This window comes from Camelus ferus, chromosome 11 (genome assembly GCF_009834535.1).
Source record: "Camelus ferus isolate YT-003-E chromosome 11, BCGSAC_Cfer_1.0, whole genome shotgun sequence".
NCBI lineage: Eukaryota > Metazoa > Chordata > Mammalia > Artiodactyla > Camelidae > Camelus > Camelus ferus.
The window spans coordinates 29,624,323-29,638,659 of NC_045706.1; the positions used below are offsets into that span (position 1 = coordinate 29,624,323).

General features: G+C 39.5%; 1 protein-coding gene across 1 annotated transcript in view; it reads left to right on the forward strand.

Annotated features, from left to right (window-relative positions):
* Positions 1-14,337, forward strand: part of LOC116667108 (splicing factor 3B subunit 4-like) — a 71,366-nt gene continuing 57,029 nt past the window's right edge. Inside the window, exon 1 of the mRNA XM_032491288.1 lies at positions 1-1,197. Within this exon, the coding sequence (XP_032347179.1) occupies positions 332-778 (447 nt within the window). The 5' untranslated portion in view covers positions 1-331 and the 3' untranslated portion in view covers positions 779-1,197. The remainder of the gene's footprint in view (positions 1,198-14,337) is intronic.

Below are 14,337 nucleotides of genomic sequence, written 5' to 3' on the forward strand. Positions count from 1 at the left end.
CACCTGGGCCCAATGTAGTAACAGCGCTTGTGAAGGGGCAATGGATGTGACTCCTTGGGAGGGGCTTGTGGGGACGGGAGGGTCGCGTGAGAAAGGGAGGGTCGCGTGAGAAAGGGAGGGGCGCGTGAGGAAGGGAGGGGCGCGTGAGGAGGGGAGGGGCTCGTGGGGACGGAAGGAGCGCGTGAGGAGGCGAGGGGCGCGTGAGGAGGCGAGGGGCGGAGCGGCGGTGGTTGGTCCGCGCATCCTCAGGGGGCGGGGCCGGCGTTACTGAGTAAGCGCTTTCCCGGGCTTTACCGCGGCGGCTGCTGTTCTAGGGTCAGCTGGTTCCTTAATGTTCTTCCCGGCGCTAACGACCGGGACCTCACTCTGGCTGGGAGCGACGGTAGGAACTGCCGAGGAGGCCGGTTCTTCCCTTCTCCCTCGCGGTCTTCGGTTCACCGCCACACACGCCTCCTCAGCTCCCCGCCCTCAGCTCTGCACGCCTTCCCCGCTGCCATCTCTTCGCAGGCCGAGCCACACTGCCCGCCTCGCGCTGCAGGCTTGGAATCCTGGCTCGGAGCCACAGGGACCGGGTCCGCTCTCGTCCCCTCCTCAGGGCCGGACCGCCGGCGCCGCTGCTTACTCCCGGCGGTTCCTGGCCCAGCCGCCACCGCCACCACCACTGCCGCCGCCTTCCGTTAACGGGGCAAGGGCCCAGCCTCCCAGCACCAGGGGAGGCCTCCGCTGTGAGCGCAGCATAGTGCCCAGCCTGCCCCCTCGAGGTCCCTGCGGCTTCTAGGGTCCAGTAGGACTATGAACCTCTGTTCCAAACGCTTTGGTGATTTTCAGAAGAAACAAGCGGACGATGATTCCACTTGAAGTACGCGTAACAGCCAATCAGAGTTGTTTTCCGAAGAGACCACCTGTGACAAGAATACCTGGATAACCACGCCAACTCAGTCCCAGCCAGCAACCGCTTCCGACAGAACTGACTGTAACTTCAGTGAGTAAAGAGGACTGTGGGCCATGCACAGATGCAGCTCGTGTCTCGTTAATCCCACCAACCAAAAGATCCTGAGGTACAGAGTCACAGAATGAGAACGAGGCTTCGCCAGTGAACCGGTCACGACTACTGAATACTGAACGATGCGAGGAAACGAGCCGATCCACACAGAACAGCCGACGAGGTGCGGCAGGAATTGGGACGGTGCCGCTGCGGTAAGCATCTCCCCCAGTGGCATGATGGAGACTGTCCTTGACACCCTGGTGTAGCTTTGCAACTTATTCCTAAGAAGCTGAAGTCGTTCCTTCTCCTGAGTACCTCCCTGCAAGCTATACAGGTTTGGAGTTTGAGAAAATAGGAGTAGAGGATTCTTATTTCTTAACACCCTTTCTTTCCTCTCAATCGTACAAAAAAGGCAAAAACATTCCCACTGCTCGTACACGTATTTCTTTCAAATGTTGCATCCTCATTGCTTCCTGCTTTCAGTTTCTCCCCACTGCATATTCCTGTGATTTCTTCTCATTGATGACTTAATTAAAAATTAACCAAACCTGTGAAATTCTGGGATAGGTACCATAAAATTCAGAGGTTAGATTACTTTTGAATGATGTTCTTAGTAGGTATAAAAGGTGGAAGATTTCTCTTTCATATCCCTTTTAAATTAAAGTTTAAAACAGAAAGGGGGATAAAAAGATTTGCATCTCTAGTGGGAGGTATGATACTGAAGCAAGAGGTTTAGAGTGATGCAAAAAGGAGCCATCAACCAAGGAATGCTGGCAGCATCTTAAAGCTGAAACAGTCAGGGAAAGAAATAGATCCTCTTCCACAGCCTCCAGAAGGAAACAAGCTTGCTGACACCTTGATGGTAGCCCCACGAAACTGGTATCGAACTTTGGACCTCAGACCCGTAAAATAAGCTGTGTGGTTTTAAGCCACAGATCTTTGTGGTAATTTGCTACAGTGGTAATGGAAACTAATGCAAGAATAGTCCTCCTAGGTTTATGAACAAGATGAATGGAAAACATGCAGTGAGCCAAAAATAGCACAAGGAGATGAGAGATTGAGCCTCAAGAAGCTGATGTTGGAGAGGAGATGACAATTTTCAGTACGGTATCAAGGTAGGCTATTTATTATCTTAGGGTTTTTCCTGGCATACTTTTAGAAAAGCAGCAAGTTGTAGAAAATATGTGTAGCATGAACCGAGGTTTTATAGAACCATATTAAATCCCTTTTGTAGGTATGTGACTATAATATATATTAGATGTGAATGTATATCATGTACACATATAACTATAGAGCTAAAGGTAATGTCTGTATACATATATTCTCTTTAAAATGCCTAACAAAGTATAAGGAGCTTCCATAGGAGAGGAGCTGGGAGAAGGGAAATGGGTGATGATACGTTTGGTTCTCACGATTGAAGTAGAAGTAAGGGGAAAAGATGACTGTAACTTGTGTATAAAACGTTCATTTGTCGAAGCTTTGGAGATAACATGAGGCTAATGATTTTGGAGCCCCAGCATCAAATAACCATTGCCCTTAGGTATAAACAGTGTGGTGGAGACTGAAAAAGAAGAATTGGTAATTCCTTCCAGGGATTTTGTTCTTGTTGGGGAGACACGGATAGCACTCAGAACACATGAAAGACAATAGGAAGGCACGTATTGATACTTCACTTTAAGTTGGAAACACAAAGCAGTAAAAATACCTCAATCTTTATTTTGTGTTCACAGTAACACCAAGGTAGGTGCATGAATTCTAATGCTTATGGAAAGTTGGGCATTGTCAGTGTCCTTTGGGTCAACCAGTGATTTCAGGGTAAATTTCTGTAAACTGGTGGTTGGGAATAAAAACAGGTCCACGCAGGCTAGCTCCTTTCCCAGACAGCTCCATTTTACTGTAAATGACAAATGAAGAGGTAAATCCTCCTGAACACTGAGTTGCTGTCAGAGAGAATATGCAGAAAATATTTGATAAATGGTCGGATGGGCAGATGCCTGGCTTGCTGGAAGGATAGTTGGATAAAATGGAGGAAAAGATGAAAGATGGACTCACATACTATCCACCTAACATCTTATCTGAACAGGCACCCTTCAGTCAACAAATATTTATTGATTACCAGTTCTTTGCAAAGTATTTCTTTAAATATTTCCACATTATAACTGCTGTTTTGACATTTCAGTTTTCCATCAATATTTTTCTAAAAACACACCCACGCTGCTAGTTTCCTATTCCCAGTCTGATGTTCCATGATGGTTTTTTTTTTCATTATTTATAGTCTGTGTTCTCAGCTCTGACTCTTCATCAATATCCAACACACTGTTAAGTTTCTGATTTTATATTATGCTGTTCCTAATGGCTAAGATGTACCTCTCTGATATAGTTCATTCAGAACCTCAGTCAAATTATATCTCCTCTTTCAGTCTTTGTGATCTCTTCAGGCTATAGATTCTGTTCCCCTCTGGGTTTCCTCAGCATTATATTCACTCTTCCACTGAGTCAGGGATCACCTTGAGTCATAATCTTTGTTAGTTATTTTTCTTCCATGTTAAAATATGACTTCTTGAAGGAGGGCTTTGTCCTTCTTGTTGGTATTTACCGTGTCAGACCCAAGGCAGAAGTCAAAACCGTAGAAAAAAAGAAAAGGGAGTCCATGGCTCAGCACACACATTACCAGTGCGGAGTCCCAATATCCAAGATACAGGATGATGACTGGAGGAAGAGCAGGGTGCTCTGGAATCATGACAGGGTGTTCAGCTACATTCCCAGTGTTCCCCTGACCTCATGGTTATTTGGCGGAAGGTTCCAACATCCTTCCTCTAGAGCAGATGTCCTGCTCTTGTGGTTCAGTAGCTCCTTTAAATAGTCCTGCCTTCTCTTGTCTCTGCCTCTTTTGGCGTACTTTCAATATCATTTCTGCTGTTATGGTGTTGCTTGCACCATTGTGTGTGTGTAGAGTACGAGAGAGTAAGAGGAAGCGTATATTTTTTTCCCCTCTACCAATACTCCACCCCGCCCCCCCAGAAGTCTGTACTTTCCTCTTTCACAGCCCTAGTTGTACTGGATTACAGGGATCACTTGCTTCCCTCACTGAAAAGTGAGCCCCTGTTGTGCGCATTCTGTGCTCGTGGATACTTGTAACCCCAGAGCTCAACTTGGAGAGTAAGGGATACCACACTGAAGATATTCAATGAAGTTACGAAGTTTTTACCTTTCTCATGGCAGATAGGGAAAGTCTAAACAAATTTTATGTTCTGAGGAGCTGTTGTATATTTCTGTGATGTGTCTAGACGAAATTTAATCAACTCATACACTAGTTTTCTCAGTTTGGAACAAGTGGGTCAACTCTCAGAACCTCGGTGATCTGTCCCAATAATGAGGTTGCATATCAAGAAGTAGGGGCAGCGCATGGGCGTTAGGACTGGTGCTTCTGATTATGGACAAAGAGCAGAGTGGGCAGCCCCAGAGTGGGCACCATGTAAGTTGTATCTGATCTCAGAAAGGTATCTTGTTCCATGAAGTACTGAAGGAAATACATTTCTCTTGCCTGTCATTCTTCTCAAAATTGCCACTCTTATGCAGGGTCAGATACCTCTGGGTTGGAGGAATTCTTTGTCATCATGTAGCACGTAAGTCAGAAAAGTAAATATGGTTGTGCCTTGGAATGTGTTATGAAGAAGTCATGGAGCTGGAAGAAATGTTGCAACTCAGCCCATAGTTGAGGAAACCTAGGTCCAAAAAGAGCAGAGGCATTTTAAGCCAGACAAAGTAATAAACAGTGATGACTTTAAGGCCAGTGTCAGTGATCTTGTGAAAGTGGCCTCCCATAGCACTTTAAGTACTGAGTACACAGGTGCTTGGCTGCAAGACTTTCTGAATCCATTCTGCTTTCATCAAGCTTGAACACTGGTGACGGTACCCATCTGCTGCTTTATTTCATGACTTCAGGTTTCACTCACCTCACATGTGCTTTACAGTGGAAGGCTCTGTTGGCAACTGAAATGTCCAGAGTATCCATTCACACGGCTCTTGTAAATAGAAGTCTGATGTAATTAAAAGACCTCTTCCTTGATCATGAGAGCAAGTACAATAACAAGTATGGAGTGTTTATCACTGCCATGTGATTTGTTTCCCTAAATTAAAAAGTAAGGAGAAGATCTTTATTACAGACTGATCCTAGCTTAAAAACAGGAACAATGATAAAAATAGAAAAAAATGATGATTTTGCAACAAATCAGCTTAGGACCATCAATAAATGCTGAAACTGTTGGGTGAATGCTTTGGGTGTAGGATGCTCACAAGGCCTCAAAGTACTATGCCATAAATACTTAGTATTTATGTATTAAATAGCGGAACTTCTGCAATGGAGAAATCTGGGAGGTACCACTTTATTCAGTGAGGACTTTGACATGGCCAGTAATAATAAGTGACATTACTTGCCCCACCTCCCCAGTGAGATTCAGTAGGACATACATAGCACCTATGTAGTTCTCTTGCCAAAACCATAACTGGAATATAATCTCTAGAAAACAATCAAACATTTACATGCCTACTAGCCTGGACTCCAAAGAGGTAAATGTACTGAAAGGAAATAAAAAAATAAAGAGAACTATTCTGGATTACAGGAGACCAAAAGGAAAAGATAAGCAAATTATGTGCCTGTTCCTTCACTGGATAGTGAATTGCAAGGAAAAAAAAAAAAGATATAAAGGATATTCTAGGAACGTTAGAACTCTTTAAATACAGGTTGTATATTAGATGATATTGTATTAATAATAACTCCTGAGTGTGACTATTATTACTGTTATGTATGAGAAATTCATTGTTCTTGGCACATAGATAGTGATGTATTGAGGGATAGATAGATACATAGAATAGATAGTAGCACATTTCATACACACACATTAAAAATACGTACTTTTTTTAATGTTTTTCAGATTCAAAATTTTTAAAATATAAAACTGGGAGAATATTCCATCCTCTAATTCTATCAGATAAAAGATGTATAATTTTGTTTTAAAAATTATTCTCTTCTATATTTTAAAAGAAGTAGTATGTGAGATTGTTAAGATACTATAAGAGATACATTTTCAACAAATGTTACTCCAGCAACAGGATAGTGAAAAAGAAAAACAGCGTGACCAGTACTCCATAGCAAAATAAAGTTAACCTGAAGTGGATCATTGCTCTGAATCTAAGGACTGAAATAATAAAACTTCTATAAAAGGATAAAGGTAAATCTTTGGGACTTTGTGTTAGCAGATGTTCTTTAGATAGGACACAAAAGCACAAATCAGCCTCACCTCATTGTAGAAAGTTGTTTTGGACAGGAATGTCACAGCAGAGGCTGGCAAACAACAGCTGTGGAAATCCACACTGCCACCTTTTTTTGTAAAGCCTATGATCCAAGAATGTTTAAAATGGAAAAAAATAAATAAGAATGATATATTATGACATGAAAATTTTATGAAATAGACATTTCAGTCTGGAATTTGATTTTTAGATTTTGAAAGTCTTGTGTGTTTTAAGCTAGGACCAGTTGGAAGATAACCACCATCGTTCGTTTGCATGTACTCGTGACTGCTCTTGTGCTACAGTTCAGAATTGAGTTGTAATGACAGGGACTCCATGCATGGCCCTTAATGCTTATCATGTTTACTCTCTGTCCAAAAACAGTTTGTCTGTCCAACCATTATCTCCAGTTAGCTCGATGGCTCCATCCTGTGGTAGAAGAAATCATTTCTCTGATTAGTTAAGAGGGTACCATGAGCCCCCCAATATTGCTTATTTCTATACTGGACTGTACTATATAGAAGGAAGTGGGTCATCCCCTCAGATGGGGTCTCTAGACTCAGAGAGCAACAGGGACAATATGAGCCATTTGGAAGAAGGAGGAATGGTGGTGTGAGCAGATGCAATGTTCCCCTCAAGTAGGTCCCCAAATCTGATGTAGAGAATGGGACAGATGGGCAGTCCCTGTACGAATCCTCAGTCGATTTTCCGTTTCGTTAGTAATAAGAGGAGAAACAAGTGTGGTTAATTATTCCTGTGAGGTTCTATATTAAAAAGAGAAAAATCTCCTGCTTGTGTCCTTTGGTGAAAAAGTAGTGGGCTTGAAGTCTTAACCTGTATCAAATCCATGACATCAGGGCAAGCCCCATTTCCTTTTAGTAAAGTCTCTATTGCATCTTCTCCACATGATGGCACTAGTAATTACAGCCTTAGCAATCTCTTTACTTTTTCCCCATGAAGATGTAATTTTTACTTACAGTATTTCTGATAGTTTTGGTAATAGTCCTGGCTTCAACTGGAATAGAGTAGCTTGTAGCGTAATCACCAGCAGGTCTGAAACTTTCCATGAGAAGGCATTGGAAATATGCTTAGACAGAAAGTTTTCTCAAGATTCCAGAGATGGGAAAATCTCAGGGAGGTAAATGAATGGCTGTGATTAATTTTAGACTGGGTTCATGTCCAAATCATAATCAGGGCAAGAGGTATTACATAATTCTGACTTCCTGGTGGGAAAGGGATGAACCCTTTCTGGAAGAAGACAAACATCATCTGCAGCTCTGCATTTGTTCGAATATAATGATTGATATTTAACCAAAAGTTATTAGGCATTTCAAAGATAACTAAGTGACCACAGGGAGAACAACAGTGCAGGGGAAGACGGTGAAAACAGACTCACTTTCTGGAACATTTCTCACCTAATTTTATAAGGGCAGCGTTACCTTGATATGATAAACCTGACAAAAATTTTGAGGAAGAAAATTTGTAGACCCAAAATCCTGATGAATATAAAGAGAGAAGTCCTGAGCCAAATGTAGCACATCAAATGCAGTTCTGTATTATACTTAAAGTAGGCGTATTTAGTGGCGAAAATAAGGCCATTATGTATACCATACCTGTAGACGCAGGGAATCAATTTGATAAATTTGTACACACATTCATGAAATAAAATCATATCAAAATAAGAGAAGAGGGCACACTTTCCAAATCTGATTGAGTATAGCTACCAAAATGTTCTTAAAACATCAAACTCAAAGTGAGGTGTTAAATCTTCAAATCCTCCTGATGATATGAAATGAAAGAAGGATATTCACAGTCATGGAATCCATTCAGCACTATTGGGGGATGTCTAGGAGTGCATAATGCAAGAAAGAAAAACAAAACTTGGAAAAGAATAAATAAAGCAAATGTTGACCGTATGTACAGGATAATGTACATAGAAATTCCAAATGAATCTCTGGAAAAAATATTACTGATGATTATTAATTTAACAAGGTTGCTACATATATCACCCCACTTATCAAATCATTTATACTTCCATATACAAGATAAAAGAAATGGAAGCGGCATTTAAAATTTTTATAATAAGAAAAATGATGTTACTTAGGAAAACCTGGCTAAAGTTTTGCAAGCCATTGGAGTGAGAAGGGAAATTACTGAGAAAATTAAAGAGAGCCTCCTACCCGCCCCATAATCAGGAGAATATACTGTATCTATGAATTGAAAGATTCAATATGTCAAGATGTCAGTTCTTTCCAAATTGATCTGTAGATGTCATGTCACCCTGATAAGAATCCTAGCAGAGTGTTTTGGGAACTTGACAAAATGATACTCATGTTCATTGGAAACATATACAGGTAATGAGAGCTAATATTAAAGAAGCAGAACACATTTGAAAGACTTACAGTGCTGGCTATGAAAAGCATTATATACTATTAAGCCCTATAGCTCAAACAGAAAGCAATGGAAATTCCAGCAATTTGCCACATGTATTATTTTTGCATTTCATTCATCTTGTGTTGATAGAGGATTGAAACCATACTGTGAAAATGGGAACTTTAAGAGCACTGAGGTCAGTTTAAGAGAAACAGATCTTACCTTGGAAGTGTGACAGTTTCTGAATTTAATGTGTCAGGTCACTCCATGGGACAGGTTGGTGGGGAGGAGGTCATGTATCTCTGGGTGTCGTGGACCATTGCATCCACGTAAGGCAAGCAGCTCCTATGCTGTGTGCAGGGGCTCCAGTGTTTGCCACCCACACAGTCAGTCTCTTCCTGGACTTGGGCTAATACACAAGTAACAACAGCTGGAAATGGTGAAAAGGTCACATTTGCCATAGCAGTTCAGAGATATATGAAAAATTAGGAAGGTGTCCCAAAATAATTATAAATGAAAGTTGTATGCCGAGAAGTACAACAAGGGAAATAGAGAGACTGCCATAGTATAGTTACCTGTGTCTCTCTTACAGGCTAGGCATTAAGATACATCTGTACATATGTATATATTTGCATACAAAATAATTAATGCAAATAGAAATTTGGAATGTCTCAAAATATAAACAGAACTTAATAAAATCAAGAAATTACTATCCTTGCAGAAAGAAAAGCAAATCAAATATTAATCTTATACTAAAATAATTTATGGATTTAAATTCTAATGGGTGTATATGTGTGTGTTTTTATATGTTTGTGCGTGTGTGTTGCGCACACGATTTGCAGTGGTACAGTCTTCATCTTCCAGTTCCACAAAGGAGCACAGTGTGGTCACTTTGAACTTTTAGTAGTTTCTTCTGAAATTTATGTTCATTTTTCTAAAGAATGACTTTGTTTCTATATCTTACTTGTCCATTTTAGATATTATCTAGTGACATCCTGGTATAAGAGTTGAAGATTTACATCTCCATCTCTAACTCCTACTAAATAGACACAGACAGAGACACACACACACACACTTCCCTTCCATTTTTCTCAGTACATTTACAACAGTTTTTACTTCTCTCAATATACATTTGTAATCAATCTGACTGCATACCTACTGTTTCCTGGTACTTTTTTGGATTTAATTATATGTCTCTCTAGTTCAATTTGTAATTTACTATATCTTGGTTTCGAATTATTTCCTAAAACTCAGGGAGATGTTTAAAAGTACTACTCACAGTAATTTCCTTGCTGTTGAGAAGCCTGAGATGAGTAACATTTCTCATTTGTTCTTGGTGTCTCCCATGTCATGTTCTTCATAAGGCACGCCCACTTTGAAATGAATGCTTTCTAGGCCAGGTGCCCAGAACCCTCCCTGATACTCCCCTTCTTCTACCTGGGGTCTCCGAAGGCTGGACACCATGAGTACCTCTGACTTGGTTTCAGATTTGGATGAGAAAGGGAAAATTGGGTGAAATTTTTTCCCATAGCGCTGCTTCTGAAAATACGTCTTTTTTTTTTTTTTTTACATCAATGCACAAGATGATGCTTGTCATTGAGAATTCTGATACTATTCTGTATCCTAATCCTTATATATGACCTGTCTTCTCTCTCAGAAAGTTTTATGATTTTCTCTTTAATCCTGATGTTCTAAAATTCCATGACCCTGAATCTTGGGGCGCTGTTTTTACTCTACTTACTCTGCTGGACATATGTAAAGTATTTTCTGTCTACATGGCCAAACATGGAGGTATCTTCTCTAACGCTGATAATTCTCCAGAGGATAATCTGGCTGCTGAATTTCATGCAGCAGGAGGGAGAAAGGAGTTAAGAGTGTCAGAATTCAACAAGTGGACTCTTACTGAACCTTCCTTTTCAGCCCTGCCCCTCACTCTTTCCCTGTCACTGCCCAGTGTCCCTGAGTGTATGAGCTTTTAGGTCTAGTTTCTGTGGAGAGTAAACCTCTGTCTTCCTGGGGGGAAAGTGAGTTGCCTGATGAAAGGAGTCTGGAGGAGACCTAGGCAGAGACAGCTTCCCTTCCCAACCTCATCCTTCCTCTATTTCCTTTGACATTTGATGTTTCCAAAGAAGCCTATGGGGGTTGTAGGGACAAAATTAACTTTTCCCCATTATATGTCTTCCTCTTCCAATATTTTGGTCATTGACTTCTCTCTGCTGAGCTGTTTATCACCTTTCAGTCTTCTCTCTCTGCTTCAGAAATTTCTTGAGGGTTTGGTGAGTGTTTCTTGTACTCCCCTTCTTCACCTGTAAAGGACAAACTCTCGTTTGTAATTAAGGTTATAGTCATTTCAGGGAGATCCTGACCCAGGGCAAGATTATATATGTTTCTAATCTGCTATGCCTATCCCCAATCTCCTGAAAGGTAAATTTCTAAAATAAAGTTGTTCCTAAAATGTAAAATTATTGACACTCCCCCAATTCTTTTGTTTTTTAGATTGAACTATAGTTGACTTACCATATTATATTAGTTTCAGGTGTACAAACAACATAGTGATTTCACGTTTTAATGGATTATACTCCGTATAAAGTAATCACAAAATTTTGTCTGTATTCCATGTGTTAGCTATATTCCATATTCCATGTGTTGTACATGACATTCTTCTATGTTACTGATTTTAGACTTAGTAGTTTTTACCTCTTAATGGCCTTCCCCTATCTTACCCCTCCCCCACTTCTTCCCCACTAGTAACCACTAGTTTACTTTCTGTATTTGAGTCTTTTTCTGTTGTGTTCATTTGTTCAGTTTTTGATTCCACATGTTAAGTGAAAACATACAGTATTTGTCTTTATCTATATGACTTATTTCACTAAGCATAATAGCCTTCAGGATCATCTATGTTTTTGGAAATGATAAAATTTCATTCTTTTTTATGACTGAGTAAAATGCCATTGTATATATGATGTTACCTGTGAGTTTGTCATAAATGACCTTTATTATGTTGAAATATGTTCCTTGTATAGCAACTTTGTTGAGTTTGTTGTCATGAATGGATATTGAATTTTGTCAGATGCTTTTTCTGCAACTATTAAGATGATCATGTGATTTTCATCCTTAGGTTTGTTAATGTAGTGTATCACATTAATTGATTTGCCAATATTGAACCACCTTTGCCTTCCTCAGATGAATCCCACTAGGTATGGTGTATGATCATTTTTATGGATTGTTGAATTCAGTTTGCTAATATTTTGTTGAAGGCTTTTGTGTCTATGTTCATTGAGGATATTCACCTGTCATTGTCTTTCTTGGTACTGTCTTTGGTTTTGGTATCAAAGTAATGGTGGCCTCATACAATGAGTTTGGGGGTGCTCCCTTCTATTCAGCTTTTTTGGAATAGTTTGAGAAAGATACGTATTAAGCCTTTTTTAAATGTTTGGTAAAATTCCCTCATGAAGCCATCCTGTCTTAGACTTTTGTTTGTTGGCAATTTGTTGATCTCTAATTCAATTTCAATACTAGTAATTGGTCTGTTCAGATTATCTATTTCTTCTTGTTTCAACCTTGGAAGATTGCATGTTTCTAGGAATTTATCCATTTCTTCTAGGTTGTCCAATTTGTTGGCGTAAAACTGTTCATTCTATTCTTTTAAAAGTCTTTGTATACATTCTGTGATAATGGTTGTAACTTCTCAGTCATTTCTACTTTTGTTTATTTGGTCCTCTCTCTCTTTCTCAATGAGCCTGGCTAAAGTTTTATCAATTTTCTTTACCTTATCTAAAATCCCAACTCCTGGTTTCATTGATGTTTTCTGCCATTCTTTTGGTCTCTCTTTTATTTATTTCCACTCTGATCTATGTTAATTCCTTCTTTATGCTGACTCTGGGCTTTGTTTTTAATTCTTTTTCATGGTGCCATTGTTCAGTATTGCATGATTCACCCTCATTAGTGATTTTAAAAATAAATATTAACATAGTTAATAATTACAGCACCAGCTCATTAAACTGGGGTCAGAAAAGTTTGGTTTTGTAACCTTTAGAACTTAAATGAACCCATGTCTCAGTGAACACTTTAACCAGGACAAAACAAAGCACTAATTTCTTGACTAACTCACATAGCTGTAACTCTAATAGCACCACACCAGCATCTTTTGAATAAAAAAAGCTCGGTCAGTCTCTTTCGACACCCACTGTGTTTCTTGAATAAGAGATGTTCTACTCTGCACCTCCTTCTTTCTTCTGAGGCTTCTGACTGGCTCTTTCTTTTTATGGAATGAAAGAATCATTGATAATTTAAAGACAGAAGGGATTTCGGAGATGAATTTATCTGATGTTTATTTTTCTTGAGTGAACAGTGTAGACCTCAATGAGATAAGGAATTGGTATGAGACCTTATCTTAGAATCCTGATTTTCCAACTCCCATTTCAGTGACATCTCACATCAAATAGAATTTCCATTGCTTTCCAAATGATGAGGAGGGCATCAGCATGAAGCCCTCCACAATCAGTAAGAAATGCAAACCTTGCCTTGGCTAGAGTTGTGGATTAGAGTCAGAGTTTTAGATCATTATTAAAATTTATTTTTAGAGAAGTTTTAGGCTCCCAGCAAAACTTACCAGAAGGTATACCATTTCTATATCCACCAATACCATACCCACAAAGCCTCTTCTATAAACAACCCTCACCAGTGTGGTGTGTTTGTTTCACTCAATAAACAAACACTGACACAGCATTACACACCAGAGTCCATGCTTTATATTAAGTGTCAACGTGTGTGTCATACATTCTGTGGGTCTGGACAAAAGCATAATGACTTGTATCGACCACTGTAGTACCATACAGAATAGCTGCACTGCCCTAAAAATCCCCTGTGATTAATGTATTCACCTGTCCCTGTCTCCAAGTCCCTGGCAACCACTGATCTTTTTTATTTTTATTTTTTTTACTGTATCCATAGTTTTGCATTTTCTGGAAAGTCATGTCGTTGAAATCACAGCATATAGTCTTCAGATTGTTTTCTCTCACTTAGTAAGTCTCATAAAGTTTTTCCATGTGTTTTCATGGTTTGATGTGTGATGTTTTTCTAACAACAGAGTAATATTCCATTATATGGATGTACCACAGTTTGTTTATCCATTCATCTATTGAAAGACATTGAAAATGCTTCAAAGTTTTAGGAATTATGTATAAAGCAACTTTAAACATTCATGTGCAGGTTTTTCTGCAGACATAATTTTTCAACTCATCAATAAATATCAAGGAGTGTGATTGTTGGGTCAGATGGTACGTGTATGTTTGGTTTTATAAGGAACTGCCAAGTATATTCCAAACTGCCTATACCATTTTACATGCCCACCAAAATGACTGATAATTTTTGTTGTTCCACATTTTTGCCAATACTTGGTTTTGTCAGTGATTAGGATTTTAACCATTCTCTTTGTGGGTACTGGTATCTCGTTGTTGTTGCTTACAAGTCCCTAACGATCTAGGATGTTGAACATTCTTAACATGCTTATTTGCAGTATGTGTATCTTCTTTGGTGAGGTGTCTGTTCAGATCTTTTGTCCAGTTTTAAACTGTGTTCTTGTATTTTTGACTGTTGAGTTTTAAGAGTTCTTTGTATATTTTGGATATATTTTTGACTTTTGAGTTTTAAGAGTTCTTTGTATATTTTGGATAACAGTCCTTTTTCAG